Source organism: Tursiops truncatus, chromosome 8 (genome assembly GCF_011762595.2).
Source record: "Tursiops truncatus isolate mTurTru1 chromosome 8, mTurTru1.mat.Y, whole genome shotgun sequence".
In the NCBI taxonomy this organism is placed as follows: Eukaryota; Metazoa; Chordata; class Mammalia; order Artiodactyla; family Delphinidae; genus Tursiops; species Tursiops truncatus.
Window position 1 is genome coordinate 93313288 of NC_047041.1, and position 17802 is coordinate 93331089.

A 17802-nucleotide genomic window follows, 5' to 3' on the forward strand; every position below is an offset into this window, starting at 1 on the left:
ACACACTCATGTTATCCCTCAGTCCCCATGCTTGGGGAGACCTGCTCCAGGCAGGAACAATGGCCAGGAGATCTGCAGACCCCCTTCCTCTGGGGAGGCCCGCTTTCCCCATCAATGAGTGAGTTACCAGGTTCATTCTTTAATTTCATCTCATGAATTTCATTTCATGAATCATGAACCTTGGCTCAGTGGAAACTCCATGAGGATGGGGACCACATCTGCCTTATGTGTATCGGTTTACCAGTACCTAGCACGGTACCTGGCACAGCGTAAGTGCTCAATAAACAGCCCTAGAATGAAGGAACAGAGAGGAGGTGGTCTCAGAGGTGTGGGTAAGAACATGGGCTTTGGAGTCAGAAAAACCTTGTTCTAATCCCTGCTCTGCCACTTCCTGGCTGTGTGACCTGGGGTCAGTTACTTAACCTCTCTGAACTTCAGGTTCCTCATATGTAAAATGAAGATCATAATATCTCCTTCCCAGACATAGTGTTGTGATCAGAGTTCAGTAAGAAAATATGCATCTTGTTTAACTCTGTTCCTGGCACATATAAGCATTTGATAAATGTGAAAGCAAAAGGATTGGTGTCGATCCCCAAGAGATCCTGCAGGCCATCTGAAAGTCTGAAGATTTGGAGGCTCTTCTGGGTTCCAGGATAACATGGTGTTAGGAGGCTGTGTTCTGGAATCAGAGTTCCTGTGTTTATCCCATCTGAGCCAGCTTGGTCAAGTTCTACCCTCTCAGGGTTTCAGTTTCCCCATCAGTAAAACAGAGGTGTTGTTGATAATAGCAGCTGCTACTCCAGGCTGCCCAGAGGGTTCAATGAAATCACCCATGTAAGAGCCACAGTGCTTAGGTGTTAAGCATCCCATAGATTGTAGCTATTGTTGTTTTCCCGGAGATCGCCCACGCCAGCCCTTGTCTTCAGGAAGGCCATGCTTCCTCTTGGTTCTGAGCCACCATCTGAGCCGTGCTCACATCGTGCCAGCCTCGTGCACAGCGCTGCACCTGCATCGTCTCGCTGACACGGTGCTAAGTCCCCTGGAAAGCACACGCAGGCTCCCAGAGTTATGAGCACGTGGAGTTCCCGAGTTCTGTCTCATCCATAGTTTATAACTGTCTAAGGCGAGGTTGACAGGCAGAGACAGCTCAGTCACGTCGCTGGGGTGGAAACCATTTCCGAGGCCGCTCTTTGCCAGCCTGAGGACAGCCAGCAACTCCACCGCAAGGGCAGAGGGTGGGGCGGGGCTCCGTGGAGGCCACGTGAAAGAGAACTGGATGACCGTCTGTCACCAGCCAAATGGAGATGCCAGGAGCCCTACCAGGGCCCTCCATCACTGTCACAGGGGTAAGAGGCTGCAGAGGTGGGGAACATACCTCTCAGCCCAAGGACGAGCTTGTGGAAGTGGAGGGGGATGGGATGGGCATCGTGGCCAGGGGCAGCCTGCCCGGGGATACAGGTGTCCCTCTGTCACTCTCCTTTCTGGTTAGGGAGCTCTGACTCCCAACCTCAGTCCAAGGTCACCCCACACAGCTGACTACAGCAAGCCTGCCCCTGACCTGCTGGAACCAGAGCCCCAGGGTTCAGAAGAGCCACTTCCAGGCCAGCCCTGAACTGTGCTCTTCAGCAGAGAGAGAGAAGGGGTAGCGTGGTGCTCTGAAAGGAGCTGGATTAAGAGGACAGGATGTGGTCTCAAATTTTTGAGCTGCACACCTTTGGAAAGGAAAGTTTTTCTCCTTCTCTGGCTTGTTTCCTCCCCTGTGGAAATGGGGGCTAAACAGAAAAGAGACCATGGGACAGGTGTCGGGTTCTGATGCCAAGCAAGCTTCTATGAGACCAGAGACCATGGGCTTGAACCTAGCGAGACCTCCCCCCCACCCCCAGCCCCTGTGGGTAAGGAGTGAACAACGCACGCCTTGTGCTGGCTGATCTGTTTAAGCCAGGGGCTCTCCTTGGGTTTGGACTTTGAAAAAAACAAAACAATGCCTTTGGCAGGTCTAGGAGATGTTTCATGTCTGCATCCTGGACGGATCATCTCACCCTCCGTCCTAAGCTCTCCCCGAAAGCAGTCCTCAGACCAAGGAGTTTGGAGAAACCTCGGGACCTCTATGGGGCAGCTGCTGTCAGCGCTGAAAAGTCAGGGAGGGTATATGACCTGGGGTCTTCCTGGGATGAGGATAAAGTGACTGGAAGAGACAGGATCCGGGAGAGAGACAACCCTGTTGGCTCCAAAGATGGACTGTTGGTGTGTTTATTATGAAATATGTCTGGCTTATGGCAGTTAAGTTCCTCAGTCTCTCAGAATCAGTACATTGTGTCAATCGTGTGACCTATGGAAGGGTGCCTCGGCAAGCGGTCACCTGCCCCCTTCCCCCCCACCCTCGGGGCTCACGGGCCTGCCGCCTTCTCTCTGCAGTTCTTCCTGTTCATCCTGATCATCTTCTTGGCGGAGCTCTCGGCGGCCATCTTGGCCTTCATCTTCAGGGAGAACGTACGTACTGGGCCCCGTGTGCTCCGGCCCCATTCATGGCCAGCCCCTCCCTCCCCAGAGGGTCTCACAGAGTCAGTGCCCTCTCATCCAGTAGTTCCAGCCCAAATCACAACCCACCGGCCCAGCAAGGCCCCACAGCCCAAAGAGAGACCCCAGTGAGCCTCTCTCTGCAAGGGCTTTTCCAGAAGGTCAGAGTCAGAGGGACCTTAAAGGTCCCTGCTCTTCCCAAGCATCTGGTGCAACCCTGCCCCTGGTTCTAGAATCTTCCATTCCACACCTTGCCCAGCTGTGGCCCAGCAGTAGTCATCTGACAGTCTGAGGATAGGCAAAGAGGCTGTCCCTTGGGGCTGCAATGGTGGCGCAGTGGTTGAGAGTCCGCCTGCCGATGCAGGGGACACGGGTTCGTACCCCGGTCCGGGAAGATCCCACATGCCATGGGGCGGCTGGGCCCGTGAGCCACGGCCTCTGAGCCTGCGCGTCCGGAGCCTGTGCTCCGCAGCGGGAGAGGCCACAGCAGTGAGAGGCCCGCGTACTGCAAAAAAAAAAAAGTCTGTCCCCCCAGCGCAGAATGTGTGCCATGCGGGAGAACAGGACAGAGCCCTCTTGGACGAGGCCCTGGCAAGTATGAAATTTGGGCAACTTGCCCCTATAGACCATCTTATCAGTGGCTCCAACCACCCGGGTCCCCGCCCTTCCCTGCAGCAGGGAGCAGGGTCCTACCTCTCACACGGTGGCTTCTTCAGGGCCTGGGACGCAGCGCATCCACTTGGCTCTGTCTGAGGAACAGCTCAGGGCGGCGGGTGGCGGCGGCATGAGGGGGCGAGCGCCCCACTGTGGACCAGACCTCCCTCTGGGAGGAGCTGCAGGGACGGTGGAGGTTCCCAGGTGGCCCTGGCGTCAGGCTTGCCGAGGTCCGTGTGGGTAGACTGCGTTTTCATGTCGGGGATCTGATGATGCAGGGAGGCCACAGGTCCTGGGGTTGGAGGTGAGGGCCTGCCCCAAGTTAGCTGCTTGGGAGGAGGGTCACTGGCACCAGGACGCTGAGGCCTTCCCCCTCCGTCCCCCGGAGCAGGTCACTGGAGAAGCCAGGGAGGGGAGCTGTATCAAGCTGCTGTAGACCTCAGCCTGCCCCCTCCCTCTGCCTCCAGCTCACCCGCGAATTCTTCACCAAGGAGCTCACCAAGCACTACCAGGGCAACAACGACACAGACGTCTTCTCTGCCACCTGGAACTCTGTCATGATCACAGTGAGTGGCCCCAGGGATGCTGGGAGCATTCAGAGCCCTGATGCCCAGTGCAGCCAGTGTCTGGCCTCCAGAGCCAGCCTTGTTCACGTGTCTGCACAGACATCAGTAATCAATCAGGCACTGATCCACCCAGCCCGGACCGGGCCTCAGAACCCTCATTCGCACAGCTGGCAGCCGCTGCCCACGCCTCACAGTCCAGACTCGGGAGGAAACCTGTTTGCTCTCCCTGTCTTGAGTCCTCGAGCAATTGTAACGGTCATCGATGATAGTAATCATAGCAACTATTTATTGAGTGCTAAGTGCCGGTGAGGTAGGAGTGGTTACCACCACCCTCACTTTACAGGTGAGGACGCTGGAGGCTCAGAGAAGCTGAGTGATTTCCCACGGTTGCACAGGAGGAGCAGCCAACCCACACCTGGGTCTTGACTCTGCTCCCGCCCGCTGCTTCACGGTGGCCTTTGAAGTGACTGTGTGTCTCTGCACCCTCATACCTGGGTCCAGCTCCCATCCCCCCTTCTCTTTGCTCTCCTCCTAGTTTGGTTGCTGTGGGGTCAACGGGCCTGAAGACTTTAAGTTTGCATCAGTTTTCCGACTCCTGACTTTGGACAGTGACGAGGTGCCGGAGGCCTGCTGCCGGAGAGAACCCCAGAGTCGGGACGGGGTCCTGCTGAGCAGGGAGGAATGCCTCCTGGGAAGAGACCTGTTCCTGAACAAGCAGGTACCAGGCCCCGCTCCCCCAGGCAGGGGAAGCCTGTCCATCGGGGCTTGGGTGGCCAGAGCTGGGTGGGTGACAGTTTGGGCCCTGAAGGTCTGAAGGCACTGAGGGAATCCCATGGAAATGTTGGCTGTGATATGGGACTCCTGAACGGGGGCTGAGGAAGGCTCCATGCGTGCTCCTGAGATCCAACCAAAAGGGGGAAAGGATGAGAATGTCAGACAGTCCATCAATGGCCGTGAGCATTCAGAGCCCTGATGCCCGGTGCAGCCAGTGTCTGACCTCCAGAGCCCGCCTTGTTCGCATGTCTGCACAGACATCAGTAATCAATCAGGCACTGATTGAGGAGTGGGCCTTTTGGCTGGGGTTCAGGGGTGACTAGGAGTTTTCCAGTGTTCCAGGTAGAACACTCCCTGAGCTTCTGGTAATGCAGGTGTCAGGAGCCAGAAACAGAATGACACAGTGGGGGCCCCTCCTCTGCTGTGCATTTTATTTGGAGGGAAGCTCACCTTTGCCATGTGGGAGCACCTCCGGATCCCACGGGAGCGAGGTTTCCCTGACCTTAGTCTCCAGAGTCTGGGAAGCTCCTAGACTTCTTGGCTTCTTTTACAACCCAAGGACTTCATCTCGGTCTCAGAAGAAGCCCTTTCCCTTCCTGTGTGCGCCACCTCTGGGGGCTGCAAGGGCACCTGCTTTGCCCCCTCTGTGAGGCAGACAGTGCCCTAGACCTTGATTCCCTTCCCACTGACCAGTCCCCATACGCCTCAGGGGTGTGTGTGAGACCAGGCTAGGCAGAGCAGTGGGGGGAGAATGAGGGTGACCTGAGCCCCACACCTCTCGCTTGGTTCGGCCTTTGATGAGGCTCTCATGGCAGAGTGCCAGGTGCAGGGGACACAGCAGGGGACAGCAGACAAGACCCCTGCTCCTGCCGGGCTTACAGTCTGGTTAGAGGAAGCAGACGATAAGCGAGCAGCCAACACATAGCAAGTCATAATTTCACATGAAATAATAATTTTACTCTAAAGAAAATAGAACTGGATGATGGGCTAGAAGGGACTGGGTTGGGATGGGGGCAAGGCTCAAGCCTGGCCTCTTAGAGTCCCGGGGAGCGGAGGGGGCGGGCGTTGGGCTGCGGCCTGACCCTGACTGTCTGATGAGACTCTTTCCAGCCTCAGCTTCGCCTCATGAACTCAGCACCCTCCTCCCCTGCACCTGCTCATGTCATGTCCAAGGACCCATCAGGCCCCAAAGCCACATTCCTCTACCCCTTATGGTCCGGCCTCCCTGCACTGGGGAAAAGAGACCTAAATAAAGAAACAAAGGCCCTGGAATCAGGCTGCCGTGAGCTGGGGGCAGGGGCAGCGCCCCAGGGGTTAGGTCTCAGCCGTGAGGAGAGGCTGCAGGGCGTGGGGGGATGTTTCAGGCTGTGATGTCAGGCAGACCTGGGCTGTGAGCAGCTGTGTCACCTTGGCCAAGACACACGCTCCGGACCTCAGATTCCTGACACAGTGGCAGAGACTGCTGGCTGCCATGCTCGGTTCATTTCTCCTCCTTGGAAAGAGGAGGTTTAGAGACCCCATGACCACCAGGTAAAGCCCCGCTTTCCAGCCTCCCTTGCAGCTAAGCCATATGACCCTGTTCAGGCTGAAGGGAGGTGAGCAGAGGTGATCTGTGCGACGGAGTCATGTCCTTAAGAGGAAGCACGGTGCCTGCCCCTCCTTCTCCCCCCCGCCCAACCCCTGGCTGGTGGTGACAGCCATCTTGGTGACAGCCATGGTGACAGCCACCTCAAACTTTGCAGAGGAGGGTGGCCCTCTAGAACGTCAGAGCATCAAGGCGCCTGGGACACTGACAGCTCCATGGAGCAGAGCAGCCAGCACAGCTGAGGGTTGATAAAGACAAACAAACTTCTACCGTTAGGACCGCCTGCTGCCCACTGCCGAGCTTCTATCCTAAGGCCACTTGTGAAGTGTTCAGGGAGGCTTCCCATGGGCCCTGTTCTGTTAGGGCTCCATCCTGACATGCTTCCCATTTCTGGATTCATCCGCCATTATGATGCCTCCTTCCATCTCCTGGGTATGGCTTTGAAATTGAAGTTCATCAGAGAGGTCCCTGTGCGGCTACATTAGTTCTTTACGATGACTCTTCCCCTGTTTCTCATGAGGATTCCCAGAGATTGACTCCTGGGATTCCTTTTCTGAGACACTAGCATCCCTCCTGAGCATTCTTCCCTTTTAAAAGCCTCTGCGGAGGGATTATGTCTATTTGATTTTTCTCCAAAGCCCACTTCCCTGAAGCCCAGGATGCATTTCTGAATTTGCCTCACATCCTCATCACGGTTCTGAGTCAGTGAACAACATGGTTGATTCCAAGTAACTGAAAATCTAAACTAAAAGGGTTGGAGCAAATGGCAAGAATCCTGGAAGACAGTGTCTCCTCCTATTTATCAGTGGCTCCATCATGTCAATCAAGGCCTAGTCTCTGTGATCCTTGTGGCCTTTCTTTGTGCTTAGTACTTCATGGTGGCAAAATGGCTGCCATGGCTCCAGACATCCCACCCATGTTGAAGACAGGAAGAAGGTGGCACCAGCTTCTTTCCCAGAAACCCCCATCAGACTTCTGCTTCAGTCTCACTGGCCAGGACTCAGTCATATGGCTGTCAGGAGCTAAGGCAGTGTGCACTCATCTATGGGTGTTGAGTTAGTCCACCAGCCCTGTTTATCACTGAGTGCCAATGAAGAGAAATCAGGAAATCCCCAAGGGTGATCCATGATGAATAAACGGGCTCCTCCATTGGTATGAGTTGAATCCACCATGGCAGCTTCTCCTGCTCATTCCTCAGCCTTCCCTGGGTCAAAATAGTCACCCAGGCAAGTCAAGAATGTATTCCCCTGCTGGAAAAAAAAAAAAATATCAGGGAGTGTGCCAGGAGATGGTGATCTTGCTAGACCTTGACTCCAGGCCAGTATGGTGACCACCAAGAGGAAAGCATCCATTTTTCCCACTTGTCAGGGTGGTCTTAAGTGTTCTCTCCCCACAGCATCGCTGTTTCTCTGCTTTATCCTCAGTGCTCCCCACCCGCTTCCTGGTGGGTTGTGACTGTGGGTGCAGCTGTGTCTCCTCTAGACATAGAGTACTACACTCTCATCCTCCTGACGAGGGAAGAGCACTCCAGCCAGAGAGTGAGCGCAGCCTGTTCAAAGGCCCTGGGGTAGGAGGGAGCATGGTGTGTTCCAGGGACCAAGAGAAGGCCAGTATGGCTGGAGCACAGTGAATGAGGCAAGACTAGCTCAAAGCGAGGGTGTCAGCAGGGCCAGACCACGCAGTGCTGACGGGCCCATGGCAAAGATGCTAGAAAAGCAAAGAAGCCCACGTCGAGTTCTACGTGGGGTTGTGGCCATGTTGGCACCCTGGCTGCTCAGCGACCAGGGGTTAGAGGCGGACCTGAGTGAACAGGATGGATTTTTACACTGGTCCCAGTGAGAAGCAATGCTGGGTTAGACCAGGATGGTGGCAGTGGAGACGCAGAGAGGTGTACGGATCTGAGAAATGAATCAGGAGGTGACATGGTGGTAGGCCGACTTTGGGGAAGGCAGGATGAGGCAGTGATGAGGGGGACTCCACAGGTCCTGGTTTGGGGGAAGATCTCAGATCTGGTCTGAGGCAAGCTGAGTGTGAGGTGCCTTTGGGGCCTCCAAGCAGTGGTAGCCAGCGGACAGCTGGACTTAGAGGGCTCGGGGGAAGGTCCATGCTGGACGTATACATGCGGGTGGCCTTCGTGCCGGCACCTCTGGCCTAGCTGCCCTCTGTCAGATTAGGTTGGGGGGGCGACTGGTCAGGAGCCAGGGGTGGGAGGATGTTCTCTCTCTGCAGAGACGGAGGATGGGTGCTGGCGACAGCGGCACAGCTAGGGGACTCACCGTCTGTGGTGGTAGCCTGGGGAGAGATGGTCCCCTGCAGCGTCTCGCTGGGCAGGGTCAGGATAAGGGGTGGGCATCCATCCTGAGGGTGAGGAAGAGGTGATACCCCGGGCTGTAGGCAGCTCCGGGCCCTGAGCCAGGGACCCCGCCTGGGTGAGCGGGAACCGAGGCTTCCTGATGCAGCTCCCGGGAGCTTGGACTTCCCTCAGTGTAAACAGGCCTCCTTGGGTGTGACCTTGAGCACGTAGTCAGCTGCTCCCTCCCCTCTTTCCTCTTCCCTGAGGGGCTGGAATGGGGACTGAGTCCTAACAAGCACATGAGGCCACAGCAGAGCTCCGGCCAGGGCGGACACTCGCTGAGTGCTGGCGGCATCTTCCGTTCTCCCCCTGCCCTCACTGCTCCCTCCGAGGGCGTCTCAGTACCAGGGCCTCCATCAGCCAACTGGTCCGCTCGATTCAGCCCGGGGACCCAAAGGGTCTTTGGTGCCACAGCCCAACAGAGAGCAGATGAGCAGTTAAGGCCCCAGGTGCCTCATCCACAGCAGATGAGGGGTGAGCGACATCTTCCCTCTGGGGACAGCTCCCACCCACCGGCCCGGGTGAGGCACATAAAATCAGCTTCAAACTCAGGAAGGGATTCACTGCTCCTCCTGTCCCCTTGTAGTATAGGTGTGTGTGTGTGTGTGTGTGTGTGTGTGTGTGGTGCACGGATCCCCAGGGCGTGTGTGTGTATGTGTGTGTGTGTGTGTGTGTGTCTCGTTCATGGATCCACAGGGTGTGTGTGTGTGTGTGTGTGTGTGTGTCTCCTGCACGGATCCCCGGGGTGTGTGTGTGTGTGTGTGTGTGTGTGTGTGCATGTGCATCTCGTGCACGGATCCCCAGGGCATGTGTTTGTGTGTGTGTGTGTCTTGTGCACAGATCCCCAGGGCGTGTGTGTGTGTATGTGTGTGTGTGTGTGTGTGTCTCGTTCATGGATCCCCAGGGCGTGTGTGTGTGTGTGTGTGTGTCTCCTGCACGGATCCCCAGGGCGTGTGTGTGTGTGTGTGTGTGCATGTGCATCTCGTGCACGGATCCCCAGGGCATGTGTTTGTGTGTGTGTGTGTGTGTGTCTTGCGCACAGATCCCCAGGGCGTGTGTGTGTGTGTATGTGTGTGTGTGTGTGTGTGTGTCTCGTTCATGGATCCCCAGGGCGTGTGTGTATGTGTGTTGTGTGTGTGTGTGTGTGTGTCTTGCGCACGGATCCCCAGGGTGTGTGTGTGTGTGTGTGTGTCTCGTTCATGGATCCCCAGGGCGTGTGTGTATGTGTGTGTGTGTGTGTGTGTCTCCTGCACGGATCCCCAGGGTGTGTGTGTGTGTGTGTGTGTGTGTGCACGTGCATCTCGTGCACGGATCCCCAGGGCATGTGTTTGTGTGTGTGTGTGTGTGTGTGTGTGTCTTGTGCACAGATCCCCAGGGCGTGTGTGTGTGTGTATGTGTGTGTGTGTGTGTGTCTCGTTCATGGATCCCCAGGGCGTGTGTGTATGTGTTGTGTGTGTGTGTGTGTGTGTCTTGTGCACGGATCCCCGGGGGTGTGTGTGTGTGTGTGTGTCTCGTGCACGGATCCCCAGGGCCATGGAGGGTAAACCCACACACCCAACTCTGCACTCAGACATTTCCCACCACCCAGGGGCACAGAGAGAGACAGCATGGTCCTAACGGGACCGAGGGCTGGCTCCCTGCCAACCCTGTTCGACGTGCTTTGTCTGCAGCATCTCATTTTATCCTCACACAATCCTATGAAGTAGTTAGCCTGCATAGCCCCAGTTTCTGGATGGGGCAAGTGAGGCCTAGAAAAAGTAAGTACAGGCCCACCTCAGAGATACTGCGGGTTCCATTGCAGACCACCGTGATAAAGAGAGGGACACGAAGTTTTTGGTTTCCCAGTGCCTATAAAAGTTATGTTTACACTACACTTTATTAAGTGTGCAATAGCCTTCTGTCTAAAAAGACAGTGTGCATACCGTAATTTTAAAATGCTTTATTGCTAAAAAAATGCTAACCATCATCTGAGCCATCAGCGAGAGGTAGTAGTAACGTCAAAGATCACTGATCACAGATTCCTGTAACACATCTAATAATAATGAAAAAGTTTGAAATACTGCGAGAATTACCAAAAGGTGACACAGAGACACGAAGTGAGCAAATGCTGTTGGAAAAATGGCGCCAACACCGTGCTTAACGCAGGGTTGCCACAAGCCTTCAATTTCTAAAAAAACACGATATCCATGAAATGCAGTAAAACGAGGGACGCCTATCAGTTTGCCCAGTAAGCAAGCGGCTGGTGTAACCACCACTTCTCCCCGGGTCATTGGTGCTTCTCGTCTGGAAGGCCCCCAGACTGCATGACAAAGCCAGTGTCGGGGTAGAGGGGTGGTGTGCAGCAGTGGGTGCTGTCGTCGGCCCCGGGAGGCAGGTGGCAGCCAGAGGGGATGACGGGAGGCCGGAAGCATCCCTCCCAGGCTCCTCCCTGTCTCCCTTCCCTTCCCTCCAGAGCAGGCCAGCTTTCTGCTGCCACGGCTCTACGTGTTGGGGTTCTGATGCTTTAAAAAGAGTTAAACAGACCAAGGGGGTTGGCAGTTTGAGTTCTGCCCTGATACGGCTCTGCAGGCGGATCCAGGATGGCCCTGGCCTGGCCAGGCGGATGGGGCTTCCCTGCCAGCTCTGAAGTTGCCTCCAGCCACTCTGGGTTCCTGACCAGCTGGCCCATGGGAGGGCGCCCTTAGGGCTCCGATCACACAGCCCTTAGCTGGGCCCCCAGTGGCACTGCTGAGACAAGGCCCGAGTTCAGCTAAGACCTTCTTTCCTTGCTGTCCTTGCCGGGACTGTGGTGTCTCAAAGCCCGGCCGTGGCAAAGGCATTAGAAATCACCTGGGGCATCTGCTCACGACGTAGGTTCCTGGGCTCCACACCAGACCCCCTGATCCAGAGTCTTGGGGGTGAGGCCTTGGCATCTGCATTGTTAACCACCTCCCAGATGATTCTGACACACCGTCAGCCCCAAGAGCACTGTGGATCCAGGACATCGTGCTGGAGGGGTCTGTTTATCTGGGTACATCCTATTTGCTGCTGAGTGTTCAAAGGGGGGGCCTGTGGGAGCCTTCCCTGCCCAGCCCCCATCAGCCTCCAGCAGGAGGGTCTCATGCTATCCACCGGGCCACTCTGCCCAGATCACGTCCTGCCATCCACCTGCCTGGGCACAGCCTCATGGGGCATCATTTCCACTTCCGGCCAATGAGGCGGGGCTTCTGGGTGATTGACAATGGGCGTGAACACCCAAGAATCTCAACAGAGCTCAGAAACAGCCAGAGTCACCCAGCAGGGACCAGGCATGATCCCCACCCACACCCGGGGGCTCTTCCCCTTGCAGCTCCTCTGGCTGGGCCCAAAGAACATACAGCTTCTCATAAATGAAAGAAAATTCTCCCCCTTTAAAAATACATTTCATTCAAGGCAACTACTGTGCATCAGTCTCTGGTCAGCACGGTGCCGGGGGAAGGAGCATGGACACGAAGATGACCAAGATGTGAGGCACCCAGGGTCGGATGGGGCTGAGGTCACGTGCTGGCAGCTCCTGGCTTTGCTCGCATGCCATCCCTCTCTTTCTTTCTGTCTTACTGGGTCCATCTCTATCTCAGTCTGTACATCCTGAGGACTGCTTGAGAAAGCAGTAATAGCACAAGAATTCAATCCGTTTAGAAGGGGCCCTGTGAGAGCTGGGCTGATCTTGGAAGGCTGCCTGGAGGAGGTGAGATATGTGCTGGGTCTTGAAGAATGGGCTGTGTTTCCTTAGGGCAGAGGCTACAAACCAAAATCCAGCTGCCAGGCTAGTAATGGGAAGGAGTAGAGAGGGTGGGTGTGGGACAATAGGGGATGGTGGCGACTGTGGTTCCCCAGGGAGCACCTGTCCCCAGGTACTGCCACGTAGAAATGATGGCTTACCTCGCTGGATCTTCTGATTTTATGAGAGAAGCAAGGAGCCCAGATATTTATGGGAAATTTCCCAATATTCCAACCAGAAAAGAAGAACGGGTCTGTGGCTGATTCGGCAGCAGGCAGGTTGGCAGTTTTCAGCCCCGCCTTAGGGGCTGGAGGCCAGGAGGGTCTCTGGTGCATTGCTGCTGAGTGGCTGAGCTTATGGGCCTCCTGCCTCCCCCGCTCCTCCCCTCCAAACTGTCCCAGCAGCGGTGTGACAGGGACGGCCTGCTGCTGCCTGAGCTTTGGGGCCACATGCCAGTTCCCAGGCTTCAAACCCCTGTCCTGAGGCTGGCCCTTGACCTCTGCCCCTCCTTCCTGGCTATGGCTTTACCTCTGGTCCTTCCCTCCCAGGGCTGTTACACGGTGATCCTCAACGCCTTCGAAACTTACGTGTACCTGGCCGGAGCCCTCGCCATAGGGGTGCTGGCCATCGAGGTAAGTAAAGGCCCCCGCTTCTGTGGCTCCTCAGAAGCAAGACAGACACCTGCACAGGGTCTCAGGCAGATGCCCCATGGCCGGCACCCCCAGCCTGCCTCCGTCTCCAGGGCCTTAACCCAGGACCCAGTGGGTCCCCACTGCAGGGACGATGGGCAGGTAAGCCCAGCCGTGCCTGTCTGCTGCCTGCGAGTCACCCTGGGACTCTGGACACATCTGAGCGAGTCTGCGGGCGGTGGGCATGGACAGGCCCTGAGAGTCGCTGCCCTCACCCCTACCCACGGTCCAGAGTGAACTCTGACTGAAGGATCAACGCAGCTGATTTCTGGGAGGGGCTACAGCCTGTGCTTCTAGATCAGGCCCATTCTCTGTGGGGTGTTCAGGGCCTGCGGGGCCTTGAGGACCTCACAAGCGCACGTTGAGCCCCAGAGGTGAAGACAGAAGGGCCCTGAGCCCCCTCAAAGGCAGCCGCAGACTCTTGGAGCCACCACTAGGTGGCGCTTTGGCCAAAGGGCAGAGCTGCCCCCTTCCCTTCCTTCTACCACCCTCTCCCGGATCTCAAACCCGCTTCCCTAGGAGGTTGGACAGAGGGCTTTGCCCAGGCCCGCCCATCTCAAGAAAGGGGCTGCCAGTCTTCGGCCAGCCAGGAAATGAAGTCAGACCACCCTATCCTCAGCCTTCCCCCTCCCACCTGGCACCATAAACATGGCCTTGCTTAGCTTCTTACTGTGTCCTACAGCTCTGCTTAGAGCAGTTTTGTGGAGACTATTGAGGATGAGGAGAAGGAGGGGTCATTCATTCATTCATTCGTCACGCAAAGATTGAGCCCCTACTGTGTGCCAACGCTGTTCTAGGTGAACAAGTCCTCTCCTAGGAAGAAACAATGAACAAGAAACACAAATCAGTACCAGACCCCCTGGGAAAACGCAGGCGTGGGTCCCCTGCAGGAAGAACATGGGCTTCTAGAGTTCACCTTCCAGCTCTGCCTCGCCCCACGCACAGGATGCCCGAGCCACAGTTTCCTTATCTGCAACATGGTGCTAGAAGCCTGCTCCTAGGGCACGGTGGGGCTTGCAGGTGCCGGGGACTACGTGCCTGGCGTGTAATAGGGGCTCGCTAAGCAATGCCTGTGTTCCTGACCTACTGCCCTCACGCCCAGCCCGCAAGCCCAGCTGTGGCCTCTGTGCCAGGCAGAATGATTCGGGGACCTTTTGCAAGAGCTCTGGCACAGGGGCATCAGCCAGTCTGAAGAAATGGGCATCTCTGAGTCAGGGTCTCTACACACCCCATTACCCCAGGGCCCTTAGACAGGTGTTCAGTGATTGTGCTCCTAGCTTGGAGAAGGGCTGCATCTTCCTTGTCTATTAGTAACAATCCTGGTAACTTCTAATTAAGCATCTACTATATAACAGGCCTCATTACATCGTTAATTGCCTTAGACTTCAATCTCACCTCCTTCCTGTGAGTTGGAAGGAGGCGAGTGTAGGGGCTAGGAGCATGGTCTCTGGAGTCAGAATACCTAGACTCCAATCCTGGATCCTCCATTTGTAGCTGTGTGACCTTAGGTGGGTTACCTGACCTCCCTGTGTCTCACTTCCTGGTCTGTGAAAATGCTTCTGAGACAGCACTTAGAACCGTGCCTGGCACATGGTAGACTCTTGATACATACTCAGGCCCAGAGAAGGGAACTGAGTATTGGCCCAAGTTTGCTGCTGGCAAATAAGGGAGCTGAATTTGAACCCATGTCCAAGGCCCCCTTCTTTTCATGACTACATGGCATGAAGGGGACCATTGACTGGCAAGAGGGGCTTGCCCCCAGGGCAGTGTCAGGAGTGCCAGCAGCAGGAGTGTTCTAAGAGTGATGGGGGACCCCCCTTCCAGTCCCAGAGCAGACAGCCCCTTCTCGTTGGGGAGGGTCAGCCCCCTGGAGGGCTGCAAGCCCAGCCTGACAAGCAAACTCCTACTTTCTTTGCAGCTTTTTGCCATGGTCTTTGCCATGTGCCTCTTCCGGGGCATCCAGTAGAGGGTGTGGCCTGAAGATTGAAGACTCACCCCACCCACCACTGCCCAGCACCCAATGCCCTCCCCTCCCCCTCGCCCCTGCCCTCTTGGCCCCGGGGGAGGAGGTGAGGCCATGATGAGTGGCTAGGAAATGGGGCAGAGGAAAATAGCTATTTTTTTAACAAAAAAAATGAAGGCAAGAATATGGACTGATGTAGCCCATCTGGACTCCGGAACGGGCGCCATGGGGTTCTCCGCGGGGGCCCGGGCACCTGAACCCAGGATGCAGCCTGCACTAGAGACCAAAGCAACACCAGGGCCAGGCCCCCTCCTTGCTGCAGCCAGATCTGGCAGCCCGGGACCTGCGCCCTCAACTCACAGCTTCAGGATCTGGTGCCAAGGAAGTAATAAGGATTTTGGCAAGAAGGAGGCAAAAGAAAATTGTGGAGAAGTTGGCAAAGCCCAGGGGCGCCGAGGAGATCTGGTCACCATGTCCTTGAGGACTTGGAACCTACATGGAGTCCCCGGTCCTCCGAGGATGGAGTTGTCCCTGCCTCAGGCTGGGGCCAAGAGTGGGCTGCAGATGCTGGATCCAAGGATGGCCCAGCCGGTAGGGTCCGTGCTTCCCCATCTGTTGGAGCAAATAATCTGGAAAGCCCAGAGAGGAGCAGTTTCTCATCCACAGTCACACAGCACGTGCGTGACAGTTCTGAACAAGAACCCCGCCATCCCCAGGGTGCCTGTCACTCCTTCCAAGGCTCTGTTGGTCCCAGCAGACCTACTGCTCACACCCCTCCCTGGCCTCTGCATCCTGGTTTCCCCAGAAGAGAGCGGGCAAGCTGGTCAGGAATTGCCTCTTCCCGCCTCCACAGCTAAGAAAATTCTGGACTCTGCCCTCCCTGCTCTCCCTGACACCTCCCCACACTTACCTCTAAGTCCCAGGAACACACACACATGCACACACACCACAGCCCATTTTCTAAACTGCCCTCCTTTCCTCCACCGACTCCACCAATTCCCTGGCCCCCAGGGCTGGAAGGAACCCCCAAGATCATCTGGTTCTCCTCTCCTCACTCAGAACTGCCACTCGGATGTCTTCCACAAGATCCCTGCCAAGACTTCTCCACCTTCTTCTTGCACACCTCCAAGGACGGGGAGCTTACTACCTCCCAAGACAGGCTTCTCTTTGGACTGCTCTGACTTTAACATCAGCTCAATACATGGAAGAGGTTCCTGTTTTTCTGTGGTTCTGTCCATGGCATCCCACTTGCTCTCCTTCCCGAAGCGGTAAGGCCACACGTTGTCCCCCCGAGCCCCGTTATTTCCAGGCTAAAGAACCCCAGGGCACCTCATCATTTCTGCTGTGACACGGTTTTCCTGTCCCTTCGCTGTCCATAGCACATTTCTGAGTGTTTCCTCCAGGATCTGGCAGGGAGAGGTTTCCCCACAGACTTACTCACACCCACACAGCACCCACAAATCAGCCCCTCATGTGCAGGTCTCAAATTCTAGACCAGTGTTAGCAACTCTATTGCAAGATGCCTCGACCCTGATCAGTCAGGAGTGGCTGCCAGAGGCGGTGTGGAAAATCGGAGGCTTGGCCTGGGCTCAGTGGGGGAGGACAGTGTAATCTTGATTAGTGATGTCTGCCAAACAACTCAAGCTTGTGGAGGGATGGGTGTGGAAGGGACAGTATGGTGCCTGCTCTCCTCTCTTCATTGTCCCTCTTCAGGGTCTGGGAAGAGCCCATTCTATCTCAAAGGCCCTGTGCCAGCTTCCAGCCTCCCCTCCAGCTTTCCAGCCACTGGGAGACAGAGCAGTGGCCTAGAGCCCAGCGCTCCCCTGCTCTGCCACCTACCCCCTTCTGAGATGCGGCTGGAGCTCTGTGCCTGCTGTAAAGATTTGGTTTGCCCCTCCCCCCATTTCTCCCCTTCCCCCTTGCACTCACGCTGCTGTCCTCACCAGTCCTGGCCCATTGTGGGCTGGGTCCTTCCAGATTGTCCCTGTATCAGTCTGCCCTGGCAACTCCATAAATGATGTTATGAACTCGCTAGCGACTGGGCAACCCCAGGACCCAGGGGGCCTGCAGCTTGCACCCCAGCGCAGGTCTCTAGACCACCCACAAATTGGCTTCAACTTCCTGGCAGAGGCAGAGGGCTGGTGTGTGGTTGACCAAAAAAAAAAAAAAAAAAATCAGGCTGGCTAGGCAGGGCTTAGGGTCAAATTGGGCAGCTGTGTGACTTCAGTCCAGGGGCGCCCCAGGCGTCAGGGCCCCATCTGGTCCCCACTGCCCAGGAGAATCTGAGGCCTTCAAGGTAAGAAGAGCCGGGCATCGGGCACCACCCCCTCCGGGCCCCCGAGAAGAAAGGCTGGTCGTGGAGGAATACCTGGGGGAGGCGGGTTTGAGGGCAGATGTAAGACCCTCATCCCCAAGGGCTCTCCAGAAAGGGGCCAAGGAGCCCTGATCTGCCCCCGCTGACCACGTTCTGGGGCCGGAAAGGGGAAGCAGGCGTCGCTGCTCTGTAGCATGAACGCAGGCTGGGAGCTATTGGCAAGGCTCCCAGCGGCCGTTCTCGGGGGCACGAGAAGGCAAAGGCCAGCGGCCACAGCCCCTAATAGGTGCAGATGGCAATTTGGGGGCTGCTGGGAGGCGGGGGGGTAGGAAGTCTCTGTGCTGAGACTTCCTGAGCCCGACCTTGCACTTGGTCACATACCCTGCCCAGCACCGAAGGCCACCTTCCCTGCTTAGTGGCTGGGCACTGGGGCCCCTCCCCAGCCTCCCTTGTCCCCTCTCTCCTCTCCATGCCTAAGGGGCCCAGACAGGATCCCCCAAACCGGCCGAGGCCCAGCACCCCCATCTCCCTAGAAGCTCCCTCTTCCCCTCCCCGGTGGGTCCTATGTTGAAAGTCTATTTTGAAAACTCTTAAGTGTTCCTTGCGGTAGGTAGCAGAGCCAATTTATCAAGTTTATTTCCTGTGAGC

General features: G+C 56.3%; 1 protein-coding gene across 8 annotated transcripts in view; it reads left to right on the plus strand.

Annotated features, from left to right (window-relative positions):
- Positions 1–17638, plus strand: part of TSPAN18 (tetraspanin 18) — a 181567-nt gene extending 163929 nt beyond the window's left edge. For 6 of the 8 annotated variants that reach the window (XM_073808803.1, XM_073808804.1, XM_073808801.1 and 3 more), the window contains 5 exons: positions 2416–2490; positions 3639–3737; positions 4273–4455; positions 12737–12820; positions 15900–17638. In XM_073808803.1, coding sequence (XP_073664904.1) covers positions 2416–2490; positions 3639–3737; positions 4273–4455; positions 12737–12820; positions 15900–16112 — 654 coding nt within the window. In that variant the 3' untranslated portion in view covers positions 16113–17638. Of the gene's footprint in view, positions 1–2415; positions 2491–3638; positions 3738–4272; positions 4456–6253; positions 9147–12736; positions 12821–14795 lie in introns of those variants that run through there. The other 2 variants (XM_033860512.2, XM_033860513.2) reach the window with 2 other exon arrangements.
- Positions 17639–17802: the final 164 nt, after the last annotated feature.